The sequence below is a fragment of the Solanum stenotomum genome, unplaced genomic scaffold, assembly GCF_019186545.1.
Source record: "Solanum stenotomum isolate F172 unplaced genomic scaffold, ASM1918654v1 scaffold15793, whole genome shotgun sequence".
In the NCBI taxonomy this organism is placed as follows: Eukaryota; Viridiplantae; Streptophyta; class Magnoliopsida; order Solanales; family Solanaceae; genus Solanum; species Solanum stenotomum.
In genome coordinates this window covers 14,304-31,796 of record NW_026023734.1, presented here as the reverse complement: position 1 = coordinate 31,796, position 17,493 = coordinate 14,304, and the positions used below count along the sequence as shown (strand labels likewise).

General features: G+C 32.6%; 2 protein-coding genes across 2 annotated transcripts; both read right to left on the bottom strand.

Moving 5' to 3' along the window:
- Positions 1 to 5,669: 5,669 nt before the first annotated feature.
- LOC125850264 (zeatin O-glucosyltransferase-like) lies at positions 5,670 to 17,092 on the bottom strand. The gene is made up of 2 exons (XM_049530125.1): positions 15,570 to 17,092; positions 5,670 to 5,714 (listed from the first exon to the last, which is right to left on the bottom strand). The coding sequence occupies exon 1, from the start codon at positions 17,089 to 17,091 to the stop codon at positions 15,580 to 15,582; it is 1,512 nt and encodes a 503-aa protein (XP_049386082.1). The 5' UTR covers position 17,092; the 3' UTR covers positions 5,670 to 5,714; positions 15,570 to 15,579.
- Positions 6,693 to 8,312, bottom strand: LOC125850266 (zeatin O-glucosyltransferase-like). Its single transcript, XM_049530126.1, has one exon. It carries the CDS (start codon positions 8,263 to 8,265, stop codon positions 6,847 to 6,849), a length of 1,419 nt encoding a protein of 472 aa, XP_049386083.1. The 5' UTR covers positions 8,266 to 8,312; the 3' UTR covers positions 6,693 to 6,846.
- Positions 17,093 to 17,493: the final 401 nt, after the last annotated feature.

Here is a 17,493-nt window from a genome sequence, read left to right as displayed (position 1 = left end):
TTCAATATTATATACGTAAATCTTTTGAAATGTATCAAATCAATGCTAAAAGCCATAATTATTAAAACCGTAAAAATAAAATATTGGATTTGTCTATATACAAGTCTAGCCCCTCATCATAAAACCAAAATTCTAAACACGTTGGGCATATAGCCCCGCATTTCTTGGCTACATTAACATGTGGAAATAACTACAACCGTCCAAATTCTAATAATTTTTTTTTTTGTTACGTTGACATGTTTTCTAATAATTGTAACCCTCCAATGCACACGAAAAGTTTTTATGCTTAGCTTTTTAGTAATTGCACTATTAAATTTGGGCTTTGGGTTACATTTGGACGTAAGTCATGTATTTTGTGGCTTAATATAATTTGATATAAATTTTAGGAATCACATAGTTTTAATATGAAATTACAATCTATCCCTATTTTAGTTTGTAATTACATTAATCCCTGAAAAAGTAAAACAAACCGGAGACATAATATGTAGCTCGGATACATTATAAAATAAACTGTAGACATAATATGTAGCTCGGATACATTATAAAATAATTTAGAATTAGGAGAGACATAAGGGATTTTAGAGGTTTTTAGAAATAGAAGAGAATATTAGAAATAAGGGAAACATAAGACGTGTATTTCAGTAATTTTTCCTAATTTGTATCAATAAATGGGCACGGCCCAATGTTTTTGATTAAAAGAAAAAAAGACACGAAAAATTAATAAAGTCGCGTAATGTCTAAAATTTGGCTTGTAAATGTGAAAATATGTCTTAAAATAGTGGGACTATACATAATGTTTCCCCAACTCATTACGGAGATCCTCATAAAAAAAATTTAGAAAAAATTTTCAAGTGCCCAAGGCGCCAGATCCATGGGCTAATACACACGAAACATCAAGAAAGTGAGATAATTGCTTAAAGTTGGCTCGTAAATGCGAAGAATATGTCTTAAATAGGGTGGGACTATATGTAATGCTCCCCCAATTCATTACAGAGGTCCTCATAAAATTTTTCCAAAAAGAAACTTTCGGGTGCTTCAAGGCGCCAGATCCATGACCTAATACACGCAAAAAACGAAGAAAGTCATGTAATTTCTAAAAGTTGGCACATAGATGTGAAAATATGCCTTAAAAATGGTGGGACTATACGAAATGCTCCTCCAACTCATTACGGATCGGAGGTCCTCATAAAGTTTTTTCAGAAAAAAATTTCGGATGTCCAAGGCGCTAGATACATGGGATAATACACAAAAAAAATGACCAAGAAAGCCTCATAATTTCTAAAAGTTGGCTCGTAAATGCAAAAATATGCCTTAAAAAATGGTGGGACTATATGTAATGCTCCCCCAATTCATTACAGAGGTCCTCATAAAATTTTTCCAAAAAGAAACTTTCGGGTGCTTCAAGGCGCAAACCAAGAAAGTCATGTAATTTCTAAAGGTTGGCACATAGATGTGAAAATATGCCTTAAAAATGGTGGGACTATATGAAATGCTCCTCCAACTCATTACGGATCGGAGGTCCTCATAAAGTTTTTTCAGAAAAAAATTTCGGATGTCCAAGGCGCTAGATACATGGGATAATACACAAAAAAAATGACCAAGAAAGCCTCATAATTTCTAAAAGTTGGCTCGTAAATGCAAAAATATGCCTTAAAAAATGGTGGGACTATACGTAATGCTCCCCCAACTCATTACGGAGGTCCTCATAAATTTTTTCCAAAACGAAACTTTTCGTTGCTTCAAGGCGCCAAATCTATGACTAATACACGCGAAAAATCAAGAAAGATGCGTAATTCCTAAAAGTTGGATCATAGATGTGAAAATATGCCTTAATAACAGTGTGACTATACGAAATGCTCCTCCAACTCATTACGGCTCGGAGGTCCTCATAAAGTTTTTTCAGAAAAAAAATTTGGGTGCCCAAGGCACCAGATCCATGGCTAATACACACGATAAAACCAAGAAAGCCTCATAATTCCTAAAAGTTGGCTCGTAAATGTGAAATATGCCTTAAAATGGTGGGACTATACGTAATGTTCCCCCAACTCATTATGAAGATCCTTATAAAAAAATTTCAAATTTTTTTTAGGGTGCCCAGGGCGCCAGATCCATGGGCTAATACACACGAAAAACCAAGAAAGTCGCATAATTTCTAAAAGTTGGCTCGTGAATGCGAAAATATGTATTAAAAGGGTGTAACTATATGTAATGCTCCCCCAACTCATTACGGAGGTCCTCATAATGTTTTTTCAGAAAAAAACTTTTGGATGCTTCAAGGCGCCAGATCCATGGCCTAATACACGTGAAAAATTAAGAAAATCGCGTAATTTCTAATAGTTGGCTCATAGATTTGAAAATATACCTTAAAATGGTGGGACTATACGAAATGCTCCTCCAACTTATTACAGAGGTACTCATTAAAAAAAATTAGGTGCCAAAGGCCCAGATCCATGGGCTAATAACACACTAAAAAACAAGAAAGTTGCATAATTTCTAAAAGTTGGCTCGTAAATGCGAAAATATGCTTTAAAAAATGGTGAGACTATACTTAATGCTCCCCCAACTCATTATGGAGGTCCTCATAAAATATTTTCAGGAAAAAAAATCTGGTGCTTCAAGTCGCAAGATCCATGACTAATACACACGAAAAACCAAGAAAGTCCCGCAATTCCTAAATGCCTTAAAAATGGCGGGGCAATACGTAATGCTCCCCAACTCATTACGAATGTCCCCATAAAAAATTTTTTGCTACCCCAAGGCGTCAGATGTATGAGCATATATACATGAAAAACTAAGAAAGTCGCGTAATTCTTAATAGTTGGCTCGTAAATGCGAAAAATACCTTAAAAATTGTGGGACTATATGTAATGATTCCCCAACTCATTAAAGAGGTCTTCATAAAGTTTTTTCAGAAAAAAATTGCAGATTCCCCAAGGCACCAAATCTATGGGCTAATACACACGAAAAACCAAGAAAGTTGCGTAATTCCTAAAAGTTGGCTCATAAATGCGAAAATATGCCTTAAAAATAGTAAGACTTATAAGTAATGCTCCAACAACTCATGACAGATGTACTCATAAAAAAATCAGAATTTTTTTATGGGTGCCCCAAGGCACCAAATCCATGGGCTAATGCTCACAAAAAACCAAGAAGATCGCGTAATTCCTAAAAGTTGGCTTGTAAATGCGAAAATATGCCTTAAAATGGTGGGACTATATATACGTAATGCTCCCCAACTCATTGTGGAGGTCCTCATAAAGTTGTCTTAAAATAATTTCGAGTGGCCAAGGCGCCAGTTCCATGGGCTAATACATACGAAAACTAAGAAAATCGCGTAATTCCTCAAAGTAGGCTCGTAAATGTGAAAATATGCCTTAAAATGGTAGAACTATACATAATGATACCCCAACTCATTATGGAGGTCTTCATAAAGTTTTGTCAGAAATTTTTTTTGGTTGCCTAAGGTGCCAGATTCATGGGCTAATACACACGAAAAATCAAGAAAGTCGCGTATTCCTAAAGGTTGGCTCATAAATGTGAAAATATGTCTTAAAATGGTGGGACTATACGTAATGCTCCCCCAACTCATTTCGGAGGCCCTCATATTTTTTTTACAGGTGCCTTAAGGTGCCAGATTGATGGGTTAATACACATGAAAATCATGAAAGTAGCGTAATTTCTAAAATTTAGCTCATAAATACAAAAATATGCCTTAAAAATGGTGAGACTATATGTAATGCTCCCTAACTCATCACGGAGGTCCTCATAAAGTATTTATAGAAAAATATTTCGAGTGCCTAAGGTTCCAGATCTATAGGCTAATACACACGAAAGATAAAAAAGTCACGTAATTCCTAAACGTTGGCTAGTAAATGCGAAAATATGCCTTAAAATGGTGGGACTATACATAATTCTCCTTTAACTCGTTACAGAGGTCCTCATATAATTTTTTCAGACAATTTTTTTGGGTGTCCCAAGGCACCAGATCCATGAGCTAATACACGCGAAAAACCAAGAAAGTCGTGTAATTTCTAAAAGTTGGCTCGTAAATTCAAAAATATGCCTTAAAATTGTGGGATTATACGTAATTCTCTCCCAACTCATTACGAATGTCCTCACAGAATTTTCAGAAAAAATGTTCAGGTTAGGCGCTAGATCTATGGGCTAACACATGAAAAAAAACAAGAAAGCCCCAAGATGCCAGATCCATGGGCTAATACACACAAAAACTCTATTTGTGGAATCACACTGAGTATGTTTTTGAATAAAAATATGTGATGCTAAGTGTTCCACTCTGAGCAAGACGAGTGATGTATGTGTTAAGTGCATGTAATGATTTTGAGCCTTGCAAGGACTTTAAGCTTGTTATTTAAGTGAAAAGGTTTGTAGGGTCGACTCATTATTCGTTGAGTTTCTAACTCTGCACCTACCTGCCTTTGCGGATCTCTTTTAGATGGAAAACCGTCGTAATACTCGAGAGTAGTATATCAGAATCTTGTTGAATTCTTAAACACATGTTATTCTATTTTCAACTGAGATCACCTTTTGATGCAAAATATATTTTCGTTGATGAGAGAAACGAGATTGAGATAGTTTGGACATTTGAATATGAGGTGTGTGGAATGTGGATGCACCACTAAGGAGTTGTAATATGTTGTCTATTGCAGGCTTTAGAAGAGGTAGAAGTAAGACGAAGAAACACTGGGGGAGGTGATTTGAGAGAACATGATATATCCTCATCTTACTGACAATAGGACCATAGATAGGAAGACATAAAGGTCGATGATTAGGGTAGAAGAGCAGTAAAGTAGTTGAGTGTTGTCATACTTTTTGTGTGGGATAAGTAAGGGGTCAGTCCCTTCTTCTAATCTTCTCTTATTTCAATGTAGTATTGTTTCTTATTAGCTTAGTATTTTCTTCTTCACTTATCACAACTACTTGTTGCTTCATTTACTCTTTGTATCTTGTCATTTTGTAATTGTTGTTTCCTTTTTTATTGTTTTGTCGACACTTTTTTGAGACGGGGATCTATCGAAACCATTTTATCAACCCCACAAAGGTAGGGTTAGGGTCTGCGTACATCCTTCCCTCCTAGACCTCACTGGTGGAATTACACAAGACATGTTATTATATTATTATTGTTGGGACGACCCTTTCTAACTTGCAATTTTCATTCGGTGTCCGTTGCTTTAGCTAATTATCTTTTAAATAACTTATTACCAACATGGGATGGTTGGGATCTCTTCACCCTTAAATCGAGATCACGGGTTTGAACCCTGGATATAGAAAAAATCATATTGGGACTGTTGCGATTCGGATATAGTTGAACTCCAATGCGGGTACCGAACACCAGATGGAAAGTCAAAAGGAAAATCTTTTAAATAACTTAATTATATATATATTTTTCACATGATCGATTGATCTATGTAACCTAAACTCTTTCTACATTTGTATTTTCCCACCTAAAAGAGTTAATGCCACATTCATTTGATGAAAGTGATGAACTATTCTTATCCTCATTTTGATCTTCATCGAATCATCCTTGTACATTGCGGTTTAATCATTTGATATTCGAAATTTATTGGTTCGATTACATCGACCTAACTTCACTTAGTCTTGGTTATTTTTTTCACTAACAATTAGTCTAAAAATAAAACAAGTGATATCGCGATGGTTTTCTTGTCTTTCTTCTTAGCTGTGTGTCTAAATGACACCTCTATGCAGGGACGGAGCTACTGTAGCGGAAGGAGGTTCGGACGAACCCACTGGCTTTTTCGTAGATTCTATATTCATATTAAAATATCAAATAAAACGTACACATAAAATTCCGAACCCTCCAGCATAATGAGGTTGGTGGCCTAGCGGTCTCCACGCACCCAGTGAAGTCATTCATTACTCGTGTCGTGGGTTCGAAACCCACTCATCGCACTAAATTTTTGGAATTGGAATTAATTTCAGATAAAAACATTGGATTTTTTTTTTATAAAAAATAGAAAATTAGCAACTGATAATTTATAAAAAAAATTAAAAAAAAACAGCAAACCGGTATAGAAAATTGGCAAATGATAATTTATACTCCATATAAAATAAAAAAACAGAAAAACGGTTAATGAGAAAAAAAAAATAGTGTTTGGGTCATACTCTAAAACAATATCTAACTATTGATTTCTAGACATTCAAAAAAATTTAACCAAAACATATTTTCATTGATTTCTACTCATATTCAAAAACTTTAACCCAAATTTATTTTCAAAAGTTAGGATTCTAACTTTTATTGTTGATCTGATTGCTATCACCCAACCTTTGCCCTTCGATATGTACTATGTACTCCCGCCTCTCCTTTTTCATTTTTTTCTTATTTGTTTGCTTTTACACCGTAGAATTATCTATTCCAAAAATCAATTTTTAATATTTTCTAGGGTTATTCCACATATTGATAATTGATTATAGTGAATAGTTGTTATTTGCTTTTCGAAATTTTGACTTTGAAGGTAGTAATGGTTCAAGGTCACATTGAAACTAGTAAAATATATATTTTAGGTGCGAAAATATTAATGGTGAATTTAATAATTTTTTCTCACTTAAATAGTATTCTAGATCATAATAATAATGTTCGAAATTTATATTTAAAAAATTATTCATCTTTCATTTACAATATTTTAGAACTTTAAATTAAATTACTCAAATCTTCATATTATTAAAATAAGTTTTTAGAATAACAATATCTAAGGTAATGTTTTCAAACATCTCATTAACATAATTTGTGTTTTGTGATTTGTAATTATCCTTTTTAAAATTTAGAACCCACAAGCTTGAAATCTTGGCTCCCCCTCTGCCCCTATGAAGTTATTTGATAATACAGGATATGAAAGATTCAATTTCCTTGCGTGCATCTCCTCCGCGGCTAACAGAATTTCTGATCTTATTGCTCAACTTTACTGCCCTTTGCCTCATTTCGATCCCTTCTGTCGTTCCCATCAACTTGTTGACAGTTTTCTCAATGGTTGATGCTGTCACCAATTCCTCTTGACGTTCCCAACTCCTAACAGATGTTGCAATCTCCAGCAAGTTGGTCACAAAAACAGCGTTAAATGGTTGATCGTAATTGATTGGCCAAGCTGCTATAGGCACTCCCATGCTAATGCTCTCGAGACAAGAATTCCATCCGCAGTGACTCAAAAACCCGCCTGTCGATGTATGTCCCAAGATTTTCAATTGTGGTGCCCAATTTTTCACCACTAGTCCTCTTCCTTCCATTCTTTCTTCAAATCCTTTTGGCAATTCAATCTTCTCCTCATTCTCTTCAAGTTTTTCGGTTTCTATCTTTTTATCTGCTTGTCTTAGTACCCAAATGAAGTTATGATTGCTCTGTTCTAAACCAAGCGCGAGCTCATTGACTTGCTCTTGTGTTAATGTAGTGGTTGTTCCAAACGAGACGAATATAACTGAGTTAACATCTTGCTTGTCTAGAAATTCGAGACATTCATGCTTCGTCATGTTGCTAGAGTCGCGTGATTCTAGCAACATATGAAGTGGACCAATAGCCCAATACTTCTTGTCTTTTGTATGTGCAAGTAAATTCAGGTACTTACTTTCGACTTCTCTGCACGAGTTCATGATTTCTCCTGAATTGAGCTTCCATTCATGTTCTTTTCTAATGAGTGCTGCTGCATATGGTCCACAACAGCTCTCCAACAACGGAAACTCATCGTGCATTTGTTTGATCATTTTTTCATGATCATCATCATCATCATCTACTAAGTGATCAATACTTTGTCGGAGCATAGAGTATCTTGCAAAAGCTGAAATGGCGTGGAACATATAAGACTCCGCGTTCGGGATCAATGAATGAACATCCCTTATATGCTCCATCATTATGGAATCATGAATTATAACCAATCTCTTCGCATTGGTAGAGATATCAATACAAGTTCTTCTAATGGGCTCGACGAGCTTTTTCATAAATATAATAATCGAAGGCAAATCATTGCCAGCATCAAGAGAAGAAGGTACTAAAAGATCATGAAAATGGATGTTTGAGGCACATAGACCACCTTGGACTCGAAGTTTCAAATCTTGGTTCTGATCAGCAAGGCAGAGGAAGTGTACTCGTATATTATGGGAAGCGATGAAACGAGCAAGAACGAAGAGCTGATTGAGATGGCTAAAATGAGGAAATGGCACCATGGCTACAATCACTTCATCAAGGTGAGCAACATTGTCTGATGAGTTTGTAGACATTGGAAGAAATGAATAACTTACCATGTGTATGACAATTGTGTATTATAAAGACAGTAATAAAGACTTTTGAATCTTGTGGTATTAAATATGTCATATATGATGTTGGATTCATAGAAGGAAAGTAAGTCAGATAAATTGAAACGGAATCAGAGAAAAAAAGTCACTTAATAGACTTTACTCTATTAATTTTAATTTTTCCATAGAGTTGGGCACACAATACAATTACCTATAAAGGAGTGGGCACAGAATTCTATGACCTATAAAGGATGTTGACGTCCAATTTTGGACATTCCACAATAGTATATATTAAGGCTTATATACAAGTACTCACGTAAATTCAAATGATGTAATTGGAGAGAATTAGTGAAAGAACTACTTGATTAATTAAAATTTGGCCAGGGATTGAAATCAAGAAAAGCTGAAATAATATATAACAATACATTTCTATAAAACCGGGCTAATAATAAACTTGGAGTTAAAACAAATATTTTGGGACTTTGAAGTATAACAAATATTTATTCGAAATTCAAGGATCAAAGACAATCATATGCACTAAACTTTGCGTGCACGTTAACACTTAGAAGTTCTCCAAGAATTTGGTTAAGAGGCAATTATTGATCCTAACTTTGACATTTTTGAAATAATTTGGCAGAAAAGGGCAACTAGCCTAACTAATTAATAAGAAATTTTTGACAGATCAGCTAGAATTCATTACTTTTCATCACGATTCGATTCAATACGACAGTTTGAAGCAATCATCAATTATTCGATTGTAATGTTTTATAATTCTTATTAATTATTTGACTTTTTTTTTTCTTATATTATGAAGTAGTATTCTTATGGGGTTTTGACAATCATGGTGTATTGATAATAATTGTTGACGTTTTTTTTCTTGTTTTATGCTTAATATAATTTATGGAGTTTGAATTAAATTGTGGAGTTATTCATTAATTTATGTAATCGAAAGAAGAATAATTTAGTGAATATGTTTTACTCAAAAGAACTTTTTTGAAATCATAGAGTGACTGATCAAGAGAAATAAACATTATTCTAGCATACTAACATTCAGTCATTCACTGTTCATTAATTTATTCTCTTAGCTAGGTTTAGGCTTAATCAGAAGAGGAATCAAAATATAGGGGTACTCTAATTAACTAATGAATTCGTGAAAAATTAATAGGATGTTAGACATGATGACTCTTGAATAGAATTATATTTCAATTATTATTTTATATTTGTGTGATCTATAACCTTTGTCTGTTTTCTTATTGATGATAAGTTTTGCTCTTGTTATCAATTATTTTCACTTATAATAGTCGATAAACGTTGTTTAATACCATAACAAACTCTATTTTTGTTCATCCGAATAATAGTTTCCCAAATTCCTTTTGTCAATCATGTGAAGACAATCAATACACTTTTTTTAAAAATAAAAAAAATTGTGCATAAATGTTTATCAAGGGAAATATTGAGGCATGAAGTTGACATTGTTGTACATGCTTGAGAAATTTGGCTACTTATGTAGGGATAAAACGTGTCTTGTACGTATAGAAAAAACAATAGTCAGCATAGTCCGTGGAAAAAAAATAGGCCTAAGTCATCTAGCGCCTCTTAAAGTTGTCCGCATAATTCACTTAGACACCTCAACTGGGGCTAGTACCTATTGAACACTTTTATCTATTCAAAACTTGTTCCTATTAGACAATTTTCGATAATAAGTAAAAAAAATAAAGTGGATGTAATACACTTGCTTGTGATGTGGCAAAATGACTAATTAAAAGATAACATGTGGCATTGGGCCCAACAATTATAGAAAAAATGGAATTTTATGTTAAAAAAAATGAAAATTATTTCAAATAAATTTTCCATCTAATTTTAAAAAATAAATAAATGAGAAGCCCAACCCTACCCCATCCCCCTTTCTTCTTCATCTTCTTCCTAGCATGATTTTCTTTCTCAAACGATAAAATTCAATTTCTTTGCTAATTGCTTTTATAATTATATTTTATTCCTAATATGTGAGAGAGAAAGACATTCAAAGAGACTGATACAAGAGTGATGAAGAAAGAGAGTCTGTCAATCCTCTTGAAATCGATAGCAAAGAGAAATCGAGAGGACCTAAATTAATTTTATTGAATCAATCTGATATTATTTTTGATAATTTTAGTGGGTTTACATTTTAATTTGAATGATAATATTGCTCGAAAGTGACCGATGGACGTCGATCGGTTAACATTTTTCAGCCCGATGTTCATTCTTTTCCCCCCCTCCAAATTCAATTAGTTGATTCAATTTTTATTTTTTTAAATAAATATTGAAAAGAGTAGAATAGAAAAAGAAAAGAAAAAAAAAGTGTACAGTCTTCTTTGGTGAAGAAGACGACTTAAAAGTAGAGCTGTCAAAATGGGTTTGGCCTGCTAGGCCGGCCCAACCCAACCCTTGAATTAAATGGGGTTGGGGTCAATTTTTTCATCCCATTTAGGAATGAGGCTTTTTAGCCCAGCCTCATTTGGCGCGCTGCCTCGTAGGCCCAACCCGCAAGCCTCAGAGGCCAGCCCGCAGGCTGTGAATTTTAAAAATATTTATTATATATATTTTAAGTAGTGATTTACTTGTTAAGATTTTGCCAATAAAAGTATAACTTACATAAATCCCATAGTGTAAAACCTAAATTACATCCTATCCCTACTTTTTTCTGTATTACAAAAATCCCTTAAAATATCAGCCATCCGGATACATAATTAGTTGTCCGGATACATTAATTGTGATATATTATAAATGTGGTTGTTGCGCTTAAAAAGGAAAACAAAACAGAAAATCATATTAAAATCCCATAATTTATGCTATTCAATTCCTCTTTAATGTGTCAATTAGAGAAACTAAATCCTAAAATAACAAATCAATTCAAAATTCAAAATTCCTGTTCATCTTTGTTCCTATTTCAATGAAGAAACTTTCAAGTAGGATTCAAAACTTTTGTTTAAAATTTGATAAGATACATAATGAATATTTTGATTTTTGACTGACACTTTCGAAGGAAGAAAAAGTCGAAGATCGTAGCTTATGGGTTCTTCGAATTCTACACAAATCTCACTATGATTGACGATCAGGTCTGGGTTTCTTTGCCAACTTTCTTGGTATTTTTATTTTTGTGTTGGTGGTTGCTTATCATTGTGTGATGGCAGATCCCAAATATGAAGGCAATTGAAAGTTGTTATTTTATAATTAACTTGGGCAAAATTAGTTATGTTTACTTGCCATAACTTCGATTTTTGAGTTAAAAGATCTATAACAAAAGGTATGCAACACATATTCGTGTGCTTTAATCATTGTTTTTTCATTCATGAATTTATATATTGACCGATAAGTCATGATACATTACTGGTTATAATTTGATACATTAAAGCTTTGACGTATATGTTATGGGTTTGTAGATCTGTGAGTTAATGTGTACTGTTAATATAAAGTATCACATATGTGCATTTCTTTTTTGATTTTTGAATTTATATATGAATATATATAAATCATGATACATTACTGATTTCAAATTGATTCAATTCTAGTTTGATGTGTATGTAATGGATTTTTCTAGATGTGAGTCAGCGTGTTGTTACTATAACGTAGTAGATACATATAAATTTTTTTTTTTTTTTTTATGTATGAATATATGAATTTCTTTATCAATATATGAAGGTATGTATCAATATATAAACTATCGTGTATCTGGAGTTAGTTATCATTAGATTGTTATGTATCTTAAATTGAGTTGATTGATATGTGATGTATCTCTAACTTTCAAGTGTGCGCAGGTTGTGGACGTTGTGGACAAGAAGGTCACAATTGAAGAACTTGTACTTTCTTTCCAAAAAGAAGATTGACAAACTCTTTTTTGAGACTACTGTTATGTTTCCGATACATTATATTGAGATTATAGATTTTCAATTTTTTTTGCTTTTTCCACTTTTTCCTTAATAGAACATTACAATTTACTATCAGCTGATGAAATTCTGATACAATAAATTGAAATGTTAAGATTTTGAACCTTGTGTTCATTTTTGTAACAAATTATGTTTCATATACCTCTTTTTAAAATAGTGTATCATTAGCTATTTGATAATAATGTACCAGAGATTGTGTTTGTGGAGATGGTACAACTTAATATGGTTCAGATACATTTTTATATAATGTATCATGTTCTAGTTGAAAATGATGTATCTGATACAATAAGGTTGTGAAAAAGTAGTATGTAAAATTAAATAAAGTGTATCTTTAAATGTATCACAATAAGTAAGAATTAATTTATCAATTAGATACATGAATGAATTAGGAACTAACTACAACTAATTATCCAATGTATCATCATAAATCAATACGCAACTAACTAGAACTAAGTTATCAAGTAAATACATAATTTAATCAGCAATCAAGTTATAAATTACATTGCATTAGTTAGGTGTCGAAATGTATCAGTAACTAACTAAAACTAATGAGAAGAAATAATATTGTGTGTTTATGCATTTATGAATCTAATACTTAATTTTATCCAAATTTTGTATCATTTATATAAGACAAATGTGTAGGACAATTCATACTGTAAATAACAACTAACAATAATGAAAGTTAAAGTCAAAATAAATAACTTTTTAGAGAAACACTCTAAAACTTGAGTACGAGTATCTTAAAACAATAAAAACAAAAAATTCTAAAACTAGAGTTAATGCATCTCAAAAACAACAACACTAGAAAAAAAAAGTCTCTAAGAACTCATAGATAATCTCTATTCAACATTAACCAAACCGTCTTGAGCTGGTGCTATGAATTGACTCTTAGGCCTTAGTTGATACCTAATGATAACAAATAGTAATTGATACTCAATCCCAAATGATGTTGTATACAATCTGACAGATATTTGAATCTGCTACAAAATGTAACATCATATATTCATAATATGATATTTAAGTATCACGTGTTCAACTATTTTAGACTATGATACATTGTTCTGCAGTTTACACCCATAATATAATTTGAACTTTAGTCTTTGATACATTGATCATAAAATATCAAAAAAGGACTAAATTTAGGATTTTATTTGTAACAAACTGACATTTATTTGAATCTGATACGAAATGTAAGATCATATATTCATTAAATGTTATTTAAGTATCATATGTTCAACTATTTTAGATTATGATACATTGTTATGCAGATTACTTTCCATCACATAATTTGAACTTCAACCTTTGATACATTAATCATAATATATCAACAAAATAGACCAGAATTTAGGATTTTATGTGTAAAAGCGGTAGATTTAAAACTAGATACATAACAATATGATACTTCATCTTTAACAATAATGTATCAAATTTAAAGCAACTAACAATAGGGGAAGACAAAAATTTAAAACAAAGAAATAGATATGAAATGAACTGATATATTTGAATATCTTGATATAAATGTATAAGTCGATACATTGATACAAAAGTATATCAACGAATAAATACATTTGATTACTTTGAAACAAGAAGTACATAGTGAATCGATACCCTTAAATATATTGATACAAATATCTTATAATGAAAAAATACACAAAAATTTCACTAGAAACAACAAAAATACATTCCGATCTAAAAAAAATCGTAAAAAATACATAAACAAGTTGAAACACTCACTCCCCATCGTGTTAGGCATCAAAAAAATATACACAGAATGAAACACTCACCCATAAACATATAGTCTATTAAAAAATCATTTGATCTCACAAAAAACACACACACACACACACCCATCATTAGAATATTATGGTACAATGAAGATGATGGAGGAAGAAGAGGTTGAAAACAACAATGGCTAAAGAGGAACCACGATGAGATTAACTCAGAAAAATACAAACCAAAAAAGAAGTTACTTAATTGTGAGAAATTCTGAATCGTTGGAGATTCACATTAAGAATCGAAATCGATTTGAAAAAGTTACTAAATGAAGGAACCTGATCCATATGTATCAAGAACAAAAACTGAACAATTTTTTTTTTTGAAGAAGACAGCAATGGAGTACAATCCCTACCTATTCGGATGTTTGAAATAGATTGATGGGAGAGAGAATCATTTTGAAAATCAAATTGATTTAAAAATTGTAATTGCTAAGAATGTGGAGTGAATTTAGGGAGAGAAAAAAGGAGTGAAAAGAGGAGTGGTAAACGTGGATTTGGCTGGTGGATTTTATGTATCCGAAATTTTTAGGAATTGGGAGAAATAAGGGATTTGTGAAATTTTTTAAAAAGGTAGGGATAAATGGAGAATAAGGTAAGTTAATATGTGTATATAAGTAATTTTTCCATAAATATTTTTAAAATATCAATATAAAATCAAGACTATATTTTTTACATATCTTTTACATTTTAGGGTCATTAGCCCACTAAATTTTCTTATTAGCCCAAGTTCATTACTCCATTATAACTATGAATCTTTGACCTCTTTTACTTTTGTTTTTATGCCTAATTTTTCACTTCTCCTTTACTGTCTTGTTTATGAAAATAATGATCATGTAATATTTTTTTGCTCGGATGAATCTTATGAATGTTGTATCTTGGCTATTATGTAAATAACTTAATTATATAAATATTTTTCACACAATCGATCGATCTATGTAACTTAAACTCTTTCAAAATTGTATGAAATAACAAACTATTAATTCAAATTAAATGTTATAGCCATAGTTTATTTTAATTGTAATTCGCAACAAACATCCCTTTTTTTGCCATCTAATTCGGTATACAATTAGCCATTTTATACATTTCGGTATAAAATGCGTTTGTGTTTGTATAAAGCGAGAGAAAAGTGTATATACAAATACAAATACATATATTTTCGTCTTATACACTTATAATATACAAATACAGATCTTATTATACAAATTACAATGTATAAATTATACAAAACTGAACAATTTGTATAAATTGGATGTTTGTAGCGAATTATACAAATCAAAAGCTTCATAGCAAACATAAAATTTTCTATGGAGCGCAATTATGCAAACTATAGTTATAACATACAAATATGATTTTTATGTTTGCTATATGTGAAAGTTACTCTTTGTATTTTCCCACCTAAAAGAGTTAATGCCACGTTCATTTGTTGAAAGTGATGGGTTATTCTTATCCTCATTTTGATCTTCATCGAATCATCCTTGTACGTTGTGGTTTAATCATTTGATATTCGAAATTTATTGGTTTGATTACTTCGACCTAACAATTAGTCTAAAAATAAAACAAGTGATATTGCGATGGTTTTCTTGTCTTTCTTCTTAGTTGTGTGTCTAAATGAAACCCCTATGAAATTATTTGATAATACAAGATATGAAAGATTCAATTTCCTTGCGTGCAGCTCCTCCGCGGCTAACAGAATTCTTGATCTGATTGCTCAACTCTACTGCCCTTTGCCTCATTTCGATCCCTTCTGTCGTTCCCATCAACTTGTTGACAGCTTTCTCAATGGTTGATGCTGTCATCAATTCCTCTCGATGTGCCCAACTCCTAACAGATGTTGCAATCTTCAGCAAGTTGGTTACAAAAACAGCGTTAAATGGTTGATCGTAATTGATTGGCCAAGCTGCTATAGGCACTCCCATGCTAATGCTCTCGAGACAAGAATTCCATCCACAGTGACTCAAAAACCCGCCTGTCGATGTATGTCCCAAGATTTCCAATTGTGGTGCCCAATTTTTCACCACTAGTCCTCTTCCTTCCACTCTTTCTTCAAACCCTTTTGGCAATTCAATCTTCTCATCATTCTCTTCAAAAATTTCAGTTTTCAATTTTTTATCTGCGTGTCTTAGTACCCAAATGAAGTTATGATTGCTCTGTTCTAAACCAAGCGCGAGCTCATTGACTTGCTCTTGTGTTAATGTAGTGGTTGTTCCAAACGAGACGAATATTACTGAGTTAACATCTTGCTTGTCTAGAAATTCTAGACATTCATGCTTCGTCATGTTGCTAGAGTCGCGTGATTCTAGCAACATATGAAGTGGACCAATAGCCCAATACTGCTTGTCTTTTGTATGTGCAAGTAAATTCAGGTACTTACTTTCGACTTCTCTGCACGAGTTCATGATTTCTCCTGAGTTGAGCTTCCATTCATGTTCTTTTCTAACGAGTGCTGCTGCATATGGTCCACAACAGCTCTCCAACAACGGAAACTCATCGTGCATCTGTTTGATCATTTTTTCATGATCATCATCATCATCATCAACTAAGTGATCAATACTTTGTCGGAGCATAGAGTATCTTGCAAAAGCTGAAATGGCGTGGAACATATAAGACTCCACGTTTGGGATCAATGAATGAACATCCCTTATATGCTCCATCATTATGGAATCATGAATTATAACCAATCTCTTTGCATTGGTAGAGATATCAATACAAGTTCTTCTAATGGGCTCGACGAGCTTTTTCATAAATATAATAATCGAAGGCAAATCATTGCCAGCATCAAGAGAAGAAGGTACCAAAAGGTCATGAAAATGGATGTTTGAGGCACATAGACCACCTTGGACGCGAAGTTTCAAATTTTGGTTCCGATCAGCAAGGCAGAGGAAGTGTACTCGTATATTATGGGAAGCGATGAAACGAGCAAGAACGAAGAGTTGATTGAGATGGCTAAAATCAGGAAATGGCACCATGGCTACAATCACTTCATCAAGGTGAACAACCTTGTCTGATGAGTTTGTAGACATTGGAAGAATAAAAGAAGAGAAGAACTGAGAAATGAATAACTTACAATGTGTTTGACAATTGTGTATTATAAAGACGGTAATAAAGACTTTTGAATCTCGTGATATTAAATATGTCATACATGATGTTGGATTTATAGAAGGAAAGTAAGTGAGAAAAATTGAAACGGAATCAGAGAAAAAAAGTCAAATGATAGACATTACTCTATTAATTTAAAACTTTCCATAGAGTTGGCTACACAATTCAATTACCTAGAAAGGAGTGGGCACACAATTCTATGACCAATAAAGGAGAAAAAAAAAAGGTGTTGTATTCAAGTATCCCCAAACCTGTTGGCAAAAAATAAATACACAATTAAGCTATGTTGCTCAGATTCTGCAAAAATGACGTGTTTTAAAGGATCCGACACACACACTTGGAGGAATTTTTGAAGGATCCGAACGACAACTATTCTGAGTGTAGAATCAAGGAATTCATCATGAATGACATAAGAAATAGGAGACTAATTAACCATTAGTATC